This window comes from Papio anubis, chromosome 8 (genome assembly GCF_008728515.1).
Source record: "Papio anubis isolate 15944 chromosome 8, Panubis1.0, whole genome shotgun sequence".
NCBI lineage: Eukaryota > Metazoa > Chordata > Mammalia > Primates > Cercopithecidae > Papio > Papio anubis.
This window is the reverse complement of record NC_044983.1, coordinates 125,674,125-125,694,704: the sequence shown is the minus strand read 5'-3', so window position 1 is coordinate 125,694,704 and position 20,580 is coordinate 125,674,125. Positions and strand designations below refer to the sequence as shown.

General features: G+C 44.8%; 1 protein-coding gene across 6 annotated transcripts in view; it reads left to right on the top strand.

Annotated features, from left to right (window-relative positions):
* Window positions 1–20,580, top strand: part of ASAP1 (ArfGAP with SH3 domain, ankyrin repeat and PH domain 1) — a 397,004-nt gene that overhangs the window by 72,894 nt on the left and 303,530 nt on the right. For 4 of the 6 annotated variants that reach the window (XM_017962314.3, XM_017962320.3, XM_017962317.3 and 1 more), the window contains exon 3: window positions 10,608–10,734. The exons of 1 other annotated variant lie outside the window; for it this stretch is intronic. In XM_017962314.3, the coding sequence (XP_017817803.1) occupies window positions 10,608–10,734 (127 nt within the window). Of the gene's footprint in view, window positions 1–10,562; window positions 10,735–20,580 lie in introns of those variants that run through there. One more of the 6 variants, XM_031669742.1, reaches the window with a different exon arrangement.

The following is a 20,580-nucleotide window of genomic DNA, read 5'->3' as shown; positions in this document are numbered from 1 at the left end:
TGAGGAAGCTAAGGCTCAAAGGCAGTGAACAGCTTGCCTAAGATAACATATCTAGTAACTGTGAAGATGGTACTGGCACCCAGAAAAAGATTAGCCAGGGCTTTTTTAGTTTTAGTGGTAGAAACCCAACTCAGACTAGCTTACACTAAAAAAGAAGTACAGTTGCTCACATTACTAGGCAGTCCAAGGGTTGGACTAGCATTAGGCATGGGATAGATTTTTGTGGATCCAGTGGTTCAAACAATGTCACCACGACACTCCCCCATCTCTTGCCATCTTTTGGTTATGATCATTCTTGGGCCAGCTCTCTCATGTGTGACAAAGATGGTCACCAGTAGCTGAAGGCCTACTAAGTCTTTTGAGTAGACTTAGAAAAGGCATATTCCTCTATATCCATGAAGGATTCTGGTTGGCCATGCCTGAGATAAATGCCTGTTCTAGTACCCATCAGTGCTGTTTTCAGGATTCTGGAATACTCTGATTGGACAGCCTGGGTCCAGCCCTTTAGTTGGGAAAGTAGAGACATGGCTGACAGTCTAGAAAATTACCTGGAGTCAGGGAGGAGTAGTTCCTACAAGAAGGGGATGTAGGGCAGACAGACAATGTAGTCAGTATGCTAAAAGTCTGTCTGAACTGCTGATAATTTCAGGTTGTTAAAATTAGTTGGGAGTAAATGAAAGTTAATTCTTAAACCCAAACATAGGGAGAAAGGTAGTTTATTCACACAGAACACCCCCGTGATATTGAAAATAATATTCATGAAAATAATATGATATTGAAAATAAGTTCTCTGCTGTCTATGTAAATAAAGCAATTCTATAAATTAGTTTGTATAATGCCTCTCAACCTGTAAGGCCAGAGCAAAAAAACTAATTTTTTAAAAACAAAAAAACAGAAAATATTAGGGAACAGAAGCTGGATGCTCTGACAAAAGGTTTGCTAGCAATTGTAGAGACTTATTTTTTTTTTTTCTAAATTAGAGCCCCTAGTGTGATTTTGAATGCTCACATTTGAAAAAGGATGTTAACTAAATAGCATATACTAAGAAGAAAACTCTGCAGTGGGTGGGCAATTTTCCTTTTTCAAGTGAAGCAATGCCCTACATTTGACATCGTTATGGAAAAATCCTGTTATGATATAACTCATTGTTATGTGGGTTCAAATACATTGCAGGTGAAATCATATTTCTGAAAAGCAACAAGAGAATACTGTGACAGATTCATGTAATGTAGAGTATCCTTAACGGGGGCCCCAACCCAGACGGAAGACCTCCAGACAGTTCTTAGCCTTTTGAAGCAGAGCTGGGGACCTCTTGGTGTTTAGGGTTGGTAGTCACACTGATGTCAAAAAAGCATTTACTGAGCTATAGGATGCCATTGCCAAGGGGCCGCTGAGAGCCTGTGCCCCAAGTTGCTGGTTTTAACCACAAGGAAAATGAGGCCAAGGGAGGTGAAATTATTTGGCTGAGGAAAAGGAGCCGACCTCCCTGGCATTCCATGTCACAAACATCTTGGTGCTAAAGTCACAAATAGCTACCATTTATCAAATGTTTCTTTTGGAGTAGTATTTCAGAGGCTCAGTGGCTTTGAAAAGTGCTCATAAAAATACATCTAGCGGGGCTGTGGACAAATCAGAGAGAGCGCATTACATCAAATTACTTTTACTTGGACTTTACATTCATCGGTCACATTTTAAAAATACATCTTTATTTTCTGTTTGAATTATTTGAATATTCCATCACTTGTGCTGAAAACCAGTATCTCTGCCTACATATGAGCTCCTTGATGACAGAAGTTGTCTCTTATGTTTTAAAATTTATTTTTGGCTCTTAAAGAATTTAGCAACCGGGTGCGGTGGCTCACGCCTGTAATCCCAGCACTTTGGGAGGCCGAGGTGGGCGCGGATCATGAGGTCAAGAGATCGAGACCATCCTGGCTAGCATGGTGAAACCCTGTCTCTACTGAAAATACAAAAATTAGCTGGGTGTGGTGGTGCACACCTGTAGTCCCAGGTTCTCAGGAGGCTGAGGCAGGAGAATCGCTTGAACCTGGGAGGCAGAGGTTGCAGTGAGCTGGGATTGTGCCACTTCACTCCAGCCTGGGGTGACAGAGAAAGACTCCATCCCCCCCCAAAAAACCAAAAAAACCAAAAAAACACAGAATCTAGCATAGTACCTGTTTAGAATGCAAATAGTGATATTAGTAGCTGACGTTTATTGATCACTTACTATATACCAGGCAATGTGCTAAGCATTTGCACGGATTATCTCATTTCAATCTTACCACAACCTCCAGAGAGAGGGCTTATCATCATCTTCCTTTTAACAATAAAGCAATTTAAATTAAATAACTTGCCTAAGGTAACAAATCCTATTAAATGGCAGCGCTGAGATTGAACCCCAGGTAATCTGAATCCAGATCACACACTCTTAGCCACTAGAAAGGTTATAAAGCTGCTTAATAACTGTTGTGGATTAGAACTGAACTGAGTGGTTCCCTCCTAATACCTCTGTACCCAGGGGAGAATGTCCTCAGAGACTCAGGAGGCAATGATCTCATCTCTGAAAATGACCAAGGGAGGAGGAACTATGTCAATCACAATAGTCAACTGGACTTGAGAAAAGAAGAAATTTGACCTACACTCTGCATGTACTGGGACGCTTCCCTGGGTAAAGGGCGGGTGGCTTAGAAAAATAGCACAACTAGGTGAGTACCATGGGGCACAGTCCTCTTGCCCCAAATTAGGAGTGTCAGTTAAGTGATAGTGTGCCAAACTTTATACTGTTACAATTTTTAAATAGTAGGCAATTGTGCATAGGCATTTCTTGATGCTGTGATGCAAAGACAGCATAATCTGTTGTAGATGGAAGTTTCTGAAGGTCTTTAATCTCATCCTTGAAATATAACTGGGAAAGGTGAAATGAGGAACCCTTGGGAACCAGGCTACCTGGCATTTGGCCCAGTTCCCACAAATCTGTCAGGGAACACCAGGCAAGTCACCTAACTGCTTGGGAATCAGTTTCCTCATCTGAAAAATGAACAGTTTAGAAAGCACGTTATCCTTAAAATTCTCTCTGGCTCTGACTGCTTATAATGATGTAAGATAATGAAAGTGACTCTAAAATCCAGGATTGCTTCTGTGGATCTTATTCTCTTCTAGATCTCTCCATGTCTCCTCTCCCAATTCCTCTCATACCCTTCCCCCTATAAATGTTTGCTCATTCATTCATTCATTCAGTCAGTCAGTCTTCTTTCCATCTATTCAGTAAGTATCTCTTAAACACTTGGGGCTTTGGGGCTATAATATCAAACAGAAACCCTCTCTGGTCTTAGGTAGCTCACAGTCTAGTTGGAGAAATATAAATATTTGGAAAATGGTAACCTGGAAAATGGTGCCATTGAAAAGGGCCATAAAAGAGGAACGTTCTCATTCTTGACATAGTACTGAAGTTGGGCATCATTAAAGGTGATCAACTCAACTTAAAACAAATTCATCAAAGAAAAAAAGAAACCTGGATGTTTCGTAAGTTTTTCTCATTTTTCAGGTGAATGTGACTTTATCAGAAATAAGCAAGATTTTAAATCCCTCATTCCTGGAGATCGCAAGTTTTTAGGACTCCCATAAAACACCATGATTTTTTCTTCATTGGAGGTTGTTTTACTTGTAATAGAAATGATGTAGCTCATAAAAGGGAGCCAGTTCAATTCAAAACACATTTATGGGGGCCCACAAGGGACCCCAACTAGGCAGTGCCTTCCTAGAGAAGAAAAAGCCTACAGTGTTTGGATTCAGACTGACTGAAGAGCATTTCTCCACTTATTAACTGTTAACCTTGAGCAGATTGTGCATATCTCTGAGTTCTCTTGCAGAAAACATACTACCTCACTAGGTTACTAGGAAGATTTCAGGAGATGGTGCTTGTAAAAGGCCAAGCCCGAGGCTGCAGGAATCTTCTGTCCTTGCTTTAGTTCCTGGGGGATGTAGGTGATACAGACATGGGTAGTATTTAGTCCCTGAATGCTGTCAGGGATTGATAGTCTGGGACTTTGTGGTATAGGATACTCAGTTGGAAGATATGAGGTGTTTGTTTGGGTTTTTTTTTTTTTTTTTTTTTAATTTTGTTTATTTATTTAGAGACTGGATTACTCTGTTGTCTAGGCTGGAGTGCTGAGGTGCAGTGGTGCGATCATAGCTCACGGCAGCCTTGAACTCCTGAGCTCAAGTGAGAGATGAGTCAGAGCCAAGCCCTTCTGCTAACAGAGCTATTTGTTGCTGAGGAAGTTCTCAGTTTCTTTTCCTCTGAGTGGTGCCAATATCCTCCAGTTGCTTAAGGCAGAGTGAGAGAAGCTGACTGCAGATACCCACATGAAGATTAATGCCACCTGGAGGAATGTGGCAAGGAGAGTGCTCTCTAGACCAGTCAAGCTTGCGTTTGAATTGGACTTGTAATGAGTTCCCCAGAAGGAAAAAACACAGACATATACTCCAACAGAAAACGCATCCTGGGGCTGTGGACTCATCCATTGTCTTTGATAAGCCAACAGAGCACGGTGGCTGATCACATGGGGTATGAAATCAGATTGCTTGGGTCCTGCTCCACTACTTGACAGGGGACCTCTAAGCTTCAGGTTTCCCATGCATAGAACATGGGGAATAATACAGTACCTGCTTTATATTGTTGCTGCAAGTATTAAGTGAGGTTGCGCCTGCAATGACTCAAGATAATACAGGGCACATAATAATAATCACAATTATTCTTTCATAGGACTAAACAGAAATACATCCCTGAGATCATTCAGTTGATATTTACACTTCTAGGTTCCCACCATTCTGCCTCTTTTCTTCCTACTTCCATCAGAGGAACAGGGAGCTGTAGAACAGAGTAGTTTTTTTGTCTCCAAACAAACCATGTTCTCCTCTTTACTGAGAAAACTCTAGTGGTTTTGCTTGGAGTATTTAAATTGAATTAAGTACATTTGGGACTAGAATTGGCTTTTTTTCTTCTTCTTCTTTTTATTACCTGAAATTGCATGAGTGCACTTGGGAAGCACTCATACAAAGAACATGAAAAGAGCAGTAGTTTATGTAGACTATGGCAACATGAGCCTAACTGTAAAAGATGGAATAAAGTACAGCCCTTCCTACTCCTGCTCCTTCAGCGTTTTCCTTTCCTCCACCACTTCATTAAGATGGTAGAAAATGAATTCATAACTTGTCAGGTGAAATAAGGATACTTTCTTTGGTTGCCTGGGCTGGAAAAAATATTGTATCTAACAAAGTAGCACTACACAGAATACAGTAAAGAGACCAGTTTTGCAGGCAGCAGAAAAAGCATTGGATTTAGAGTCTGCCAGGCTCAGGGACATTAACTTGCAGCGAGATTTTATTGTGTCTCAGTTTCCATTATTGTAATACTTGCATCTCAGGACTGTTATATGAATGAATTCAGACATTACATATATAACAACCAATGCAGTACCTGGCTCCAGATGGAAGCTGAGAAAGTAGTATTCTATACCCCAGCAGCCTTAGGTTTCTCTGGTAAATTTGGGACAAATATACTTTATAAAGTTGTCATGAGGCTTAAAGAAGGGTAAATGTGTTCTAAATTCTATACTTGCCAAAGTTTCTGGTACATAGCCGGTCATGGTGAATATTTTGTTTTTGCAAGAATATCAGAATTTATTTTATTTTTTATTTAAAAAAAAAATGAGATGTAGTCTCACCGTGTTGTCCAGGCTGCTCTCAAACTCCTGGGCTCAAGCAGTCCTCCCACATCAACCTCCCAAGTAGTTGGGATGACAGGTGTGTGCCACTGCACCCGGCAAGAATATTGTAATTTATATCTCCAGATAAGGTTTTCAAAGTTCCCATAATATCGGAAAAATAACTGTCTACTTAGGATGTCTGAGACCCTGCTAAGCACTTTATATACCTTAGCTCATTGAATTCTCAGAACACTGAGATAGGGGCTGTCATTGTCCCCATTTTATAGATATGAAAACTGAGACTCAGAGAGGAGAAATACTTTAACAAGGTCTAGTAGCTTCTTCATGGCAGAGACGGGAGCCCGTCTTTTTTATGTGAGAATCAGCTGATAATTCATGCTCCTGCAAAAGAAATGCCCCATGCTATCATCCCCTAGAAGTTGTTTTGCTCAGATTATCCTTCTTTACAGGGACTGTGTTACATGAAAATCGGCTTTTATTTTATTTTAGTGAGTTGGTCTTAACTTACTCTCATCTTGATTGGTATTCATCCAGTTTGATTCTAGATACTATTTATTTACTTTCAAAATCCAAGCCATCACTAATGCATCTGACCTAACAAAGGAAACTTTGAGAATAAGCGAGGTCTCTGAAGACTGTTTATTCCCAAATCTGAGATCCCAGACTTTGGGAATTACTGTGCAGCCTTCCCCTCTCCCTCCTTTCCTCCTCCTAGTGACTAATTTAGAGATATCTGAGTGGTGGAATGAAAGCAGATGTATTTATAGTCATCTTTCACAGAAAAGGGGAGTTCAAAGGGAAATCACATTGATTATTGACTATGCATCAGCCTATGTATCCATATCTTCTCATTTCATTTCACATAATAATCTGAAACATAGTTTAGAAAACAAGGCGAATAAGCAACAAAGTAGAGATTTAAGCTCAGGTCCATGTAATAAAAAGTGTGTTCCCTTCCCACTTCAGCCATTGTCCTTGTTCCATGAGGGCATCAGGAGCCTGTGATGAAGCTGTCGCTGGCTAACACTGCGGATCAGAGCACCAAGGGCTCCTTGTGGTTTCTTGGGCCCAGAGAGCATCTCTGACTCCCCACCCGCACTCCCCCACCTCTGGTTTCTGGTCAGTCATCTTGCAAATGCACCCTCCTTGGTTATAAGACAGATGAATGAGAGTGAGGTCTGCAACTGGAAATGTAACTGAGAGCCAATTCCCTGATGGCAAGTGGTTCATTAGCGCCATTGCTGTTCAGAAGAATAAGCCACCACTGTTCCTGCTGCCTTTTTTCAAGGAGACAAAGTGCATCCTGCCATAATCATGGTGTTACCTTAGTCAGCAGTGCTGAGTAAGAGGCAGACATGAAGAGGACAAGGGTGCTGAACAGTCTTATTATGACGACGACAACGGAGATGATGGTTGCTTTATATAAAGCCAGGTGCACACAGGTATGTGTGTGTGCACATGTTTCCTGGCTTTGGGGAGGATGGTGTATATTTAGAGGCAGCTCCACACAAAGAAATCCAGCATTTATGTTTTTCCCATGTCAGTCTCTATTTGCTTTTAGATATCCAGGAATGATTTTCAGAGTATTTGAGAAAAGGAGAGGTGCAGATGGTTTTCACTGAGGCATGGTTTCAAATTTAAAGAGGATTATGGCCCAGAAATGGTGGGTAGAGGTGTGAACCTTTGAAATTCTAATTGCAGACCAGTCTGAGGAGGTATATACTTACCGGAGCACAATATCTCATTGTGAGCATATTCCTTTCTTGGCTGAAGGAGACGGGGGAGGAGCAGATACATAACATAATCTTCAAATGAAACTGAAACAGAAATTGATGGCAGCAGTTTGGAGTCTTTGGTGAATTCAGTCAAGAAAGCAATCTCCAGCTGTCCACCACTGCAGTTAACTTAGCTTGTTGTAATAATCTTTCTTCTTTGCATCTGCAGAGCTGACTGTATACACAAGTCGGCTCCTGCTGGGAGGAATCTGTGGTCATTTTGACACACCCACTCCTTTATTTTACAAAGGATAGCACCAAGGCCCAAGATGACAGCATCAGTTACTAGGAGGGAAAACTCTGGAACCCAAGTCCTCTTGGAATTGAGGCAATTAAGCACTGACTTTTGGCTTTTAATAACAGCTCATGTTTATTGAGTCTTTACTATAATGCCAGACGGAGAAGATGGAAGGAACTACCAGCTCAGTGGAGGTGACAGGTGCTAGACGACTACCTGGAATAGATGGGAGAACAGAATAAATGCAAGAATCTAAGTCTGAATTTGTTTCCAGCCTAGAGGAAGGAAGGCCTTCTTGGAGTGAAGTCTTAAGTGCTGTGTGTTGTCAGTGCTCCATGGGGTAACTGAGTCTCAGCTTAATTAGCTCAACCGGTATAGGGCATATTTGTTCCAAGTCACAGAATTTTCCAGATGCAGGGTGACTTGGTTAGTATGTGGGGAAAGGATGGTAGGATTTTCTCCTGGGTGGCTCATACTTCAAAAGACCGTGTTCTGTCAACTACAGCACATGAGCAAGTGACCTCCAGGTATGGCTCTTCAGCTGCCTGCTATCATCGTCTGGCTGTCTCCCCTGAACTTCAAACTTGGTGTGTCCCAAGCCAAGCTTTTAAAGTGCTAATGAGGACAAAGTTGGGTGCCTGTTTATTTATTTACTAATTTTTTAAAGAATGTCTTTTTAAGTTGATTTCTCAACTTCCCCTTGCCAGGGAAGGATATTATGTACATTCCCTTTACAAAATTCTCCCTTTAATTAGCTGGAACACTTGCCTACCTGAAGCATGGCCCCTTAGAGGACACTGATGAGCATCTCACTGGAGGCACAGTGCAGGTTCAGTATAGGCAATAGAGGGAGGTAAACATCTCAGACTTGTCTAATGACTTTCCTGTGCACAAAGCACTTTCTCATCCATCATCAGTGAACTCAACAGAACAGCCAGGTCCTAGGGTTGGTGTCCTTATCTTTTGCTTTCACGTGAGGCAACTGAGGGCCCAAGATGCCATAGACAACAGGATTATCTGGGTGACTTACTCTTGTCATCCTTTTCTCAAGATGTCACCTTGTCAGCAAAGCCTTCTCTGCAGATTCTTTATACTATAGCCACTCCTTCACTTTCTTACTTTATATTTACTCCACTTTATTGTGAGTTGTCTATTTCTGTCCTAGAAGGTAAGCTTCATGAGAGCAGGGGCCTTGGCATTACTCAATCTCCAGGGCACATAGTTGGTGCTTAGTAAATATTTGAGAGTTAATGAGGTGATGTATTTTGACAGCCACTCTACTCCTTCTCTGTAGCAGGCCCAAGGCTAAGACAAGATCCCTGCTTTGGGGCATTCCCTTGTAGTCAGAGGTAAGAACCAGAGAACGGATTTGAGGCGTAACAGTGCAAGATGGCAGGAGCCCATTTTCGGGGATGAGGGGTACTGCGCAGTGGGTGTGTGTTAGGGAGGACAGGCTCAGCCTTGCACCCTAAGGCTATCAAAGGCTCTCCTGGCTTGAATTACAGGTACCAATCCTGTGACCCTTCCCAAAAACCTAGCTTTTTTAAATCCTCCTTCTTTTAAACCAATTTCATACTCAGTGAATGGTGAGAAATTAAATGGATTCTTCGGACTAAGTAGATTGAGGTAGTTTTAAAATTAGCCATCTGTCAAGGCCGAGGAGTGAGGTATCTGTTGGTACTTTTTCCACCGAAATTTGGCATCTGCTTAGCATCGAACACCATTTGCAACTCGGGCAATGCCTTTTACATTCCCTGACCCTCGGCTTTCCTGCGAGTTAAACAAAAAAAAAGTGCACACGAAAGATTAGAAAGTTTTTTTTTTTTTTTAAACCCCAAACCCTTCATTCGTCTTCACGCTGCATTGTAGCAACCTAAGCCAACTGCACAAAACCAGCCTTTAAGCGGCGAGGAGCACTCTGCAGAGAGATGGGGCGAGCGGGCGAGAGGGCAGCTGCAAGCCCGGGCCCCGGGAGGCCGCCCCTGCGCCCAGCGCCTCCTTCGCGGGGTCGGCGGCCCTCTCAATAGGAGGCGGCTCTCCCGGGGCCTCACTTCCTGCACCCACACGCGACTAAAAAAGAACACGTACAACTTTTTTGGGCCCCCTTCTTGCAAAACGCTGGCGTAACGAGCTCGCTGAAGTAACCGCTCCGGGGGCGGACCAGGGACTCGGGCTTCCGGAGCCCCAGTGCAGCGCAGCCGGGGTCGGGAGCGGCCGAGTCGGAGCCAGGCCCCGGGGGCGGGGCGCGAGCGGGGACGGGGCGGGGCGGGGCGGGGGCCGGGCCGGGGGCGGGGCGCGGGGGGGTGGGGGCAGGGCGGGGGGCGGCGCGCGTGCGCAGAGCACTTCCTTGTTTGTCCCCGTGACTGCAGCGCGAGCGCCGCCCGCCCGCCCGCCCGCCGCGGGAGTGTGAGATCAGTCAGTCAGGCCCGCGCCGCCGCCTGTCAGCGCGTCTGAGGAGGCAGCGCCCGGCGCCCTAGCCACCCAGCCCGCGCACGCCCCAGCGGCCGGCTGGAGCCCAGACCCCCGCGAAGACCCCGCGCGCAGCCGCGTCCCCTCCCCCGCTGCTGAGGAGCTGCCGCCGCCGGCATGAGCAGAGGGAGGCGGGTCCCGGAGAGCCCCCTGCCTCGCGCGCGGCTTGGAGTTTGAAGGGCCCCGCGCCGAGCGCCGCCGCCGCCGCCGCCGCCTGCCTACACCCGCCTCCTTCCCTCCCTCTCGCCGCCGCCAGGGACGGGAGCCGCGCGCCAGGCCGGGCGGCGGGTGGCGGGCTGCGCGCCGGGGTTCATGAGCCGCCGGGCGGCCCGCGGCCCCGGGAGCCTGCGCCGTGACTCACCCCCCGCCCCCGCTTGTGTCTCGTCCCCCCGGCAGGATGCCGGACCAGATCTCTGTCTCGGAGTTCATCGCCGAGACCACCGAGGACTACAACTCGCCCACCACGTCCAGCTTCACCACGCGGCTGCACAACTGCAGAAACACCGTCACGCTGCTGGAGGAGGTAGGTCGGGCCGGGACCCCTGCCGTCCGCGCTCGCCGCTGCCGCCGCGCAGCTGGAGGATCTCCTCTCGGAGCTGGGAGGAAGGGGACGCGGGGGCCGGGGGCGCCACACCCCCTCAGGCAGCCGCCGGGTGAATAAGGGACTTCGGACGGGCGGCCCCTTCCCCATCCCTTCGCCTCTTCTGGGGTCGTGCGGGTTGAAAGGCCTGGGGACTGGAGGTGGGAGAGGACTGAGCGAGCTGTGGACACTCCAGGGAGGACAGAAGATGGAAGTCCTGTCCTTGGCATGCACTGTTCAGCACTTCCACATCTTCGTGACCCTCCTGTAACCCTCCAGGTAGGTGGCGTCAGGCCACCGAGGGCACAGAGGCGAAGCAGTGCAGCCAAGGTCACCAGCAAGGGACTAGGAGATGGGCAGTGAACGCACCTCTCAGCGGCCCGGCTGGGCCAGGCAGGCGTAGCTGCGGAGGCAAGGGCGGGTGGAAAAATCCCAAAGGACCCAGAGAGAACTCGGGCTGGGACTGTTTCCACTCCAGGACTTCTCCTTGCTGGTCTCTGGTGCCTGAAGCCCGGATGGAAAGAGATCTGTGCACATAGGTTCCCACCCGGCTTCCCTAACCCGGAGGGTTTGGTAGGGCTTAGGGCTGCTGCGCCAGCAAGACCTGCCCGCAGGGCACTCAGACTGGGCAGGGAGATCGGAGACCAGTGCAGGCTGCATGAGCTGACCAGACAGGGAGAAGGGAGGCCCAAGGCTACAGTCAGACAGCTCCTCTTATCTGGACCCTTCAGGAAAGCGTTGCGGGTGGGGTGGGGGGCAGGGCCAAGGCCAAATCGATTTCTTTAGGGTTTTCAGTGAATTAATGATAGAGTGGTATGGGCAAAGAGGAACCTCAAAGCCAAGGAGCTGCAGAAGCCTCTGGGGCCGCGATAAAAATAGGATATTTGCCCTGGAACTCAGCATCATCAGTAAGTGCCAAAAAGCATCCCTTCCCTTCAAGCAAGGCAAGCGTATTTCAACTGAAAATGGCACCATTGGGTGGAAGGTAGGAAGGGAGATGGTTTTCCCTGGGTGGGTTATGCTGTGGCTGGTTTAGGTGAGGTTTGGGGAGCTCTTTCTGATGTAAGCTCCCCACCCCAAGGGCGGCCCTCTGTCATAGGGGGAAGCTTGGGCCCCTGTGGGCCGACTGATCCTGAAATGAGCTTTGATTCATGTTTCCGCACACGTAGAACTGGGAGTCAGAGGTAGAGGGGTCCCAAATTTTAGGAGGGGAGAGACTTCTGTTAGTGCTGAGGCCCGTCTTGCCTGCTTGGTGCTGTGACTGAATGTGTCATTCCGGCATGCTTCCAGAGTTCTCTCTGGAGTCAGTATTGGGTGATGGGGGTGAATTGTGAAGTAGATGGAGAAATACCACCTAACTAGGTTTGTTTGAAAACCAGAGATAAATGGATTTTTTTTCTTTTCTTTTTTTTTTTTTTTTTTTTTTTTTTTGGTGTTTGTGAACTGCCAGTCTGTTACACTCATCTGGGATTAAACAGAGTTGCCAGGCATTGAACCCCATCATGGGTCTGTCTTTCACTTAATTGTAATAAATTGAAACATGCTGATATAGGAACATTTTGCATCCTCTTTCTGTACTAATTGTGTATACTTCTAAGGATGTGACATTGATTAGACTGAGTGGTTATTTTCCTTCTAGATAAGTTCTTCGGTGCCTGCTAATAGAGCTGCCAGTTATTTTAACCTTCTCTTCCTGCACATTTAGATATTGTTGCTGTATTCTGTTTGTGAAGGGTGTGATAAGATTAAGTCTTTAGTGATGCTGTTTGCAAAGGTATGTGAGCATATTTTCCAGCAACCCTGTAGTAGAGGGTTAATGTTAAATTACCTGCAGTTGCTGTTGATATTAGTTTAAGGTTAATACATTTAAAAGCAAATATAAAATATTTTTTTAAATGAGAAATACTGTTGTAAGATAAGGTAGAAAAATAGAGTTAACTATAATGCCAGTGTGGTCACTTATGAACTTGAAACCAGGCTAGAAGTTCAAAGTGTCATGTTAGAGTATATTGATGATAACCCTGTTCTCAAAAATATAACAGTGTTTCAGGATGGCACAATAATTTTACAATTTTTCTTCTGAACTTAAGTAAGGTGTTGGTCAGGGAAACATTGTCTCCAGTCGGCATATTTTAATTCTTGAGGTTGGACTCTCTGAGTGGTTGCCTTTTGCATAGATGTGAAAAGTATGCTTTAGGTATTTTTACTGATGGATAGTCACCATAGTTGAATTTTAATTTTTCCCCCATGCTTACATATATGGAAGTTGTGCATTATTACAAATATCTTAGGTGGATTGCAATTCAGTTCTTTAAAAATATGGGACTTAACATTACCACATTCAAAATATAAGAAAAATTTAGGGGCATACCACAAAATCTTGTTGGCATATGCTTCGCAAGTGAGATATTTGGAAACTTTAAGAATGTGGCTTGTGTTGTTTTGTGGTTATTTTTAGGAAGAGAACTTTTGGGTACTTTTTAGTGATATGGAAACTCCGGAATAGGAATTAATTTGGGTAACTTGGAATTCTGTCTTTAAAAAAATGTTTTTCTAGTTCTAGTGAGTACCTTCCTGTTTATGACCTCTTTTTGCTCTTTGAATCACTAATGAACACACATAGAGCGCAACTGAAAAACTTAGATCTCCAAGATTGGAGCCCCACATTAACGCACACTCTCCCTTTTACGATATCTCCTTGGTAGAGAATGTGGCGTGTTACGCAGATGTTGATGCTTTTAGTTACATCTCTGTGATGAGCACTCTAGGAAGTAGATCAGAAATACATGGTAAGAAAGCCTGGGTGTGGTGGGTCATACCTGTAATCCCAGCACTTTGGGAGACTGAGGCAGGAGGCTCACTTGAGGTCAGGAGTTCCAGACCAGCCTGGCCAACATGGGGAAACCCCATCTCTACTAAAAAATTAGCCAGGCATGATGGCACATGCCTGTAGTCTCAGCTACTTGGGAGGCTGAGGCAGGAGAATCATATGAACCTGGGAGGCCAAGGTTACAGTGAGCCAAGATTGCACCACTGCACACCAGGTTGGGCGACAGAGTGAGACTATGTCTCAAAAAAAAAAAAAAAAAAAAGATGCATATGGTAAGAAGAGGCAAAGAGGAGTTTACTTCTGGGCCTCACCTTTTGGGGCAAAGGGTCGCACATGGCTCTGGGGTTCACAGTTTGGCTGGTACACGGTGAGTGGCTACCTTGGGGTGACTGGAACGGATGAGCTGGTTTTCTGCCAAGGGTTCGTCTAGTGCATGAGTGTTTTCCAAGCAGAAAGCCAGTGTTTTACTTACTCAACAACGAAAGCACACTTATGTGTGCCATTTTACTCATGACCATTTGTAAGTTATGAATAAGTGAGTAAGAGAGTATAAGTGTTTTCCCTAAAAGGGAGCAGGCAGGCATTTTAGGACCGCTGTGACCCAGACAGTAGAAGGGACTCTCCATTTAAAGACTTAGAGTGGCTAATACTTAGGACCTTTGTCAGAGAGAGAGGCCAGCATGATAAATGAAAGTCTACTTGGTTATTTTATATTGGGCCACATTTTAATTTGGTGGCAATGAAGGAGGCAAGTTCTGCTCATTTATTGAGCAGCTGCGCCATACCCTGCCTGCTGTAGACACATGGCATGAATGCTTACATTTACCTGTCATGTGAGCTCTCTGAAAGAGGAAAAGTTATCATCTCTATTTTATGGAGAAGAAAATTGAGGCCCAGAGAGATGAAATGATTTCTCTCTAAGGTCGAGTGGCTAGCAAATAAAGTGGAGTTTAAAAATCTCACTCCCCTCTCCCCCCGAAACAGACTCTCACTCGGTAGCTGAGGCTGGAGTGCAGTGGTGTGATCTCAGCTCACTGCAACCTCTGCCTCCCAGGTTCAAGCAATTCTCTCACCTCTGTCTTCTGGGTGGCTAGGACTAAAGGTGCACACCGCCACGCCTGGCTAATTTTTGTATCTCTAGTAGAGACACAGTTTCATCGTGTTGGCCAGGCTGGTCTCAAACTCCTGACCTCAAGTGGTTCGTCTGCCTTAGCCTCCCAAAGTACTGGGATTACAGCCATGAGCTACCATGCCTGGCCCAGAGTTTAGAAATCTTAAGATAGTTAATACATAAAATAGGTATTCTAAATGTCTACAAAAACATATTTCAGTGGCTTTGTAGGGAACATAGGAGACTTTGCTGTCAGTGCACCTTCAAGTTTTGGTCTGATTAAAAAGGTGCTTCAGTTCCTTGGAGGCTTAATGTTTCTTCATGTTTATATTTCAGAGTTCTTAATAGTGATACTTAAATATACTGTTTTTTTCCCTGTACTTTCAAAGATTTGGATATGAGTTTTCAGATTTAAATGTGGGAACTCATTTGAGTATAATCCATGAACAGCATTTGTTCAACACATTTTTGGGGAGCCCCTGCTATATACAAGTCATTTTCCAAGTCCTGCTGAGGTATTGGGGTTTTCCAGATTGTATTATGGAGAAGCTAGTGGTCTTTAAGAAATAAAGAAATAAGGCTAAAACTCTTAACAGGTTAGAAAGGGGCAGTTCCCAGGGGAGGGAAATAGTATAGAACATTCATCCTAGGAATACAAGTGAAATCACTCAAATTACCATGTAGTCAATATACAGATTGTTCAGTGCCTCTTATGTGCCCAGCAATGTGCTAGACCCGGGGATACAAATATGAAGAACCCTGCCCTCAAGAAATTCAGCCTAAAAGTTTTCTTATGGGAGGTGGCAATCAGGTGTGGGTCTGGCATTAGAGGCTTTTCTTAACGTGTTTACCTGGTGTGTTCAGTTGTTTCTGAAGATATAGAAATGTTTGATGAAATGAATGAAGATAGGGAATGTAGATTCAGTATCAAGCTCTATCTCATAACAGTGACCTTCCTACTACCTATACATACTATTATTTAATACCTTTTTTCACCCTATCATCAGTGGCCCCAATTTTATAGATGAAGAAATTGAGGATTATAGCAGTTAAGTATTTCGCCTAGCTAGGTCTTACAACCAGTAAGTATTTCGCCCAGGTCATACAACCAGTATCAGATTTGGGATTGATTGCATTACTGTCGAGTCCTCGTGCAGGCCAGTCAGACTTCTGTATGTGTTCCCTCACCTTCCAATTAAGTTTCAACCTTTATCTATGTCCTTTTGGGTGACTGCCATGCTGATGATAGAGGTCATCAGTCTTTGATAAATACTGTTAGGTCCTTAAGTGTTTTTCTGTGAAATCTTACGCATAGGATTTCTGTGGTCAGGGTTTGACATCTGATCTTGTTCATCAGCTCCGCTTGCTCAAGAATGCAAGTGCATTACCTCTTAAATTTTAAAAGCTGGTAAACTTAATGGGAAGTGCTACTTTATATTGCAGGTGCTAAACTTAAGGAGCCTGTTAATTACCCTCAAGGAGATTGTAGTCTTAAAAAAAAACCTCAGGAAGGATTTAGATAAAATTAAGATTTATTCTTTTGCTTAAAGTAGAGAAAGTATGTTTGGGTCTGTCTCTGACCTCTTGAAGATAATACAACAAAAGGCAAGCAAACCTTCCCATAATGTTTCTGTCCCACACGGAAGTCAAGGCTCTGTGCCCAAGCTTTTGACCCAGTCTGGAGGTACTTAGGATGAGGTTTTGTCTGGATGAAACCAGCAAAGGTCAGTGAGTGAATATATCTGTCTATAGAATCAAAGGGAGAAGGAAATTGTATATGTTGGAACTCATGCTCTTTCTAAAACAAGGCACAAGCCTGTTAGCCAGATATTCTATGCTAATGCTTTTTGTCCTTGTGATATGGTTTGGATTTTTGTCCCCTCCAAATCTCAAGTTGAAACATAGTCCCCAGTGTTGGAAGTGGGGCTTAGTGGGACGTGATTGGTTCGTGGGGGCGGATGCCTGATGATTTAGCGTCATCAGACCCTTGGTGATAAGTGAGTTCTTGCTCAGTTAGTTCTTGTGAGATCCAGTGTTTTAAAAGTCTGAGTCCTCCACTTTTCTCTCTCTCTTGCCCCTGCTTTTGCCATGTGACATACCTGCTCCCATTTCTCTTCCTGCCATAACTAAACACTCCCTGAGGGCTCCCCAGAAGCCAAGCAGATACCAGCACCTTGCTTGTACAGCCTGCAGAGTTTCCTTTCTTTATAATTACCCAGCCTCAGATATTCCTTTATAACAACACAAGAACTGCCTCACACACCTTCATGTATATATCTTTGGGTTTTACAAAACATTTTTTACACCTATCATCTAATAAAAGATTATTCTAATAGCATTCTTATTATTGTTTTACATGTGAATACATAAAGGCTCACAGACATTCAGTAACTTGTCCAGGATCACACAGTGGTAAATGGTAGACTTGGGCTCTGAATGCAGAATCTCTGCATTGAAAACCCATTCTGTTTCTTCTGTATTTCACTGTCTTTTATGCTTCCTGTCTGCCAGTTTGTTTTGTCTTGCAAGACCTGTGAGAAAGGCATCTATTAATTGTCTTCTTACCTCAATTTGGTTTCTAGTGCTAGAGAGAAAGAGTTTGGGAGAGGGAAGAAAAATGAAAAAGACAGTTGCTTTTCTCTGTTCTTCTGAGACCTCTTGCTGGACCCCTCATTAAATCTCTGCCTTTTGTGATCAAAGACAGTGCTGCCAGCAATCCTTCTTGGACTGGGCAGATGTGAAAATCACCCTGTTGCTTCCACCTCCGCCCTGGCATGCTTGGGACTGTTGACCCAATCTGATTTACCTATGAGCTGCCCAGAGCCCTGGCTAAAGAACCACCACTTTCAGTTGCAGTTTCTGCAGGGCTCTCTGGCTCTCTGCTTCCAGCTTCCTGGCCATACAACAGCCCTGAGTTTTTGCTGAGTGTTAGTTATTCAGGGAATTGCTAAGTGTCCAGGTAAAAGCGACCTTGGAGAATATCTAGTCTGACATTTGCCAGCCTGGAAGCCTGATCTCCAAAAGGCTCGTGAAAGCTGTGATGGGGGTCTGTAGCCGCTTTGTGGAAAAATTAGTGGACACTGCTAGTAACTTGGTTTTGTATAACTCTCATGCCAAACGTGTTTGATTTTGGCTGAAATGCGTCAGCTCAGTGGTGTAGGACTAATCGTCTGCTGCTGATCAGATGCTTGGATTGCCAGTTATGAAGTGGGAAAGCAAAGTGTTACCTCATTCAGGTGATTGGCTTCCTAGAAGGGCTTTGTATCTCCGTGGGAGAAACTTCGTGAATGACGGGACCCACCAGATCTAGTGTAGTCCTATTGCTTTGAGAGGTGGAGACTGAGGCCCAAAGATGAGAAGGAAACCATACAGGGATTTGAATTCAGGGCTGCCCAACCCAGGGCTTTTTGCAATCTGCTGTTTAACAGGGCTGTGGGAACTGGCAATTCACATTGTGGGAGTCCTCCCCAGTACCATTCCATGTAACTTGCTTCTAGGTAGAAAGAGTAGAGAGTAAACCTTAAGTTTGGAACTGGATCTTGCTAGCCCAGTCTGCTGTCATTAAGTCCTGGTCTCAGAAGACATGCTGTGTGAGGCTGCAGTAGCTTTCCCTGATGTTAGGCTAGCAGCCTTTCATCAGAAACCATTTGTGGTGTTGGATGTTCAAACACTACCCAGACCTTTGCCTTCATTATCTATTTGTCCAGGGAGCCTCAGAGAGATGGTTTCCATATATGTAACCTAGTCATTTGGGGACTAAAGCCAGATCTTGGTCTTGGCCATTCCCACATGTATTACTTAAATATGAGTAAGCTTTGGGGCTGGAGATCACTTTATGTTTAAGCCTCTGTTTCTCCATTTGATAAATAAATTACATTGCTTTTTGAGTATTAAAGGAGACAGTGCATGGGAGGCACTCATCAAGTGACTGTATGTGTCGGTACAGTATGGCCCTGTGGGTGTCAAGTTCTGACTACTCAGCTCTCCTGTGAGGCAGGGAAGAAGGAGGCAGATGAGGCCAGAAGCATTCCTTCATGGAGAGATACATGGGCAGGACTGCTCTCTACTGAGGACCAGTAGCAATACTTGGGTGGTGGAGGGCGAAATTCTCTTGCCTAGGTTAATCGTATCCCTGTTACTTCTAGTGTGTGTTGGGCAAGTTACTGAGCCTTACTGTGTCCTACTTTCCTCATGGGGGTAAGTGCCTACCTCTGGGTGAGTTGGTATCTGTAAAGTGCTTACAACAGTGTCTGGTGTGCTAAGTGCTCTATAAATGATTGTTCTTATTATCCTTGTTGCTATTGCCCTGTATTATTGCATTAGACAATTGCCTGTGTAACCAAGAAGATGGGACTTGGTAGACTCATTTCTGAAGGGTTAGTGGTGAGGTCAGATGACAGAGATAAAGTCAGATGTGTGTACTTCAAGGACCCGGATTGGGGAAGCACAGATGGGACTAAGGAGAGGACTAGGGCAACACCAAACGCTCTGACCATTGTGGGTCATGGTCATAGCCAATTTGATCTGAAGCAGACTGTCAACTCAGTGTAACTGTATAATCAGCCCTTAGTGGGCCCTGTACTCTCTGAAGTAAGGGAACCAGTGACCAGTACTGCCCACTTTGACCCAGGCCAGCCTGATGGACTCTACCAGTGCAACCTCATTGCCCATGCTTCCTTGTATCACTGCTATAATCTTTCTGCCTGCTTCTACACCCCACTTGTAGAGTCCTCTCCATTGGTGTGTGAAAGCTGCCCCTTCTGATTCTTGCTGGGGCTTTGGGGTAATGAGCTGTTTTCTCTGTTACATAATAAATGCAGGTATTTATTATGTACCTGCATAATTGATTGATTGTGGTCATTTATGGGGAGGTGAAACATTTATGCCTTGGCCCTGACTGGTACAGAGCATGGCAGCTAGGTTGTGTGCTTTACTGATTACAGCTTGAAGCACTGAGACCACAAGAAATTCTATTTTGGTTAGGAGGCAGAAGCCTTAAAGCAAAAGGGATCTCTCCTTGAATGTTCGTTTCTGTGTGCTTCATAGCTTGTTTTCAGTGTCAGTAAAACGAGTTTTAATTATTTGTGGGCAGGAGTTAGGTCAAGATCAGGAAGCACTTGACTCTACTTGGTCTTAACAGAATCCTGGAGTTCACAGTAGGCTCTTTCCAGCCCAGAGCCCTGTCTGAACAGCCCTCTGTTATGGTGCTGTTTGTGGTCAGTTATGTAAGAACTGAAAAAATTTTCATGCCAAGTTATGGTATAATTTTCCCCCAAAGAACTGGGGTATGTGCCCCTTTGATAAGACAGCACCCAATTTAGCCACTGAAAAGCGGGGAAAATAAAATCAGAACCTCATGCGCCAAGGAGGTAAAGCCCAAAGGACGACTGCATTTTGGCACCAACTATTATAGAAAGCAGAGTTGGCTAAGTCAATCTAGGCCATCCCTTTCCCTGCCAGATGCGTTTTGGGTGGAGGAAAATGTAAGCTCTTCTTAGCTCTCTCTATTATTAAAACAGCCTGGATACCTTGCATTTCTGTAGCATTGTACCGAAAGGCTAGGGTCAGGATGGCCTTATCTCCAGTGCCTGGTATAGCACCCAGCACGCAGTGGGCTGTAAGTATAGTGAGAACTATGTTATTATAGTGCACATTCCTATAGAACTGGAAAAGGTCTCAGAGACCATCTAGTCCAACTCCTCTTTTTATGGATGAGGAAGCTGTGGCTTAGAAAAGCCAAGTGTGTTAGGCTGTTTTGTTGTAAGAGGTTCCTTCCCCTCCCCCAGCAAAATGAAATACATTAGTTAAAGCAAAATGGGGACTTATTGGAAGGATTCATGGGAGATAT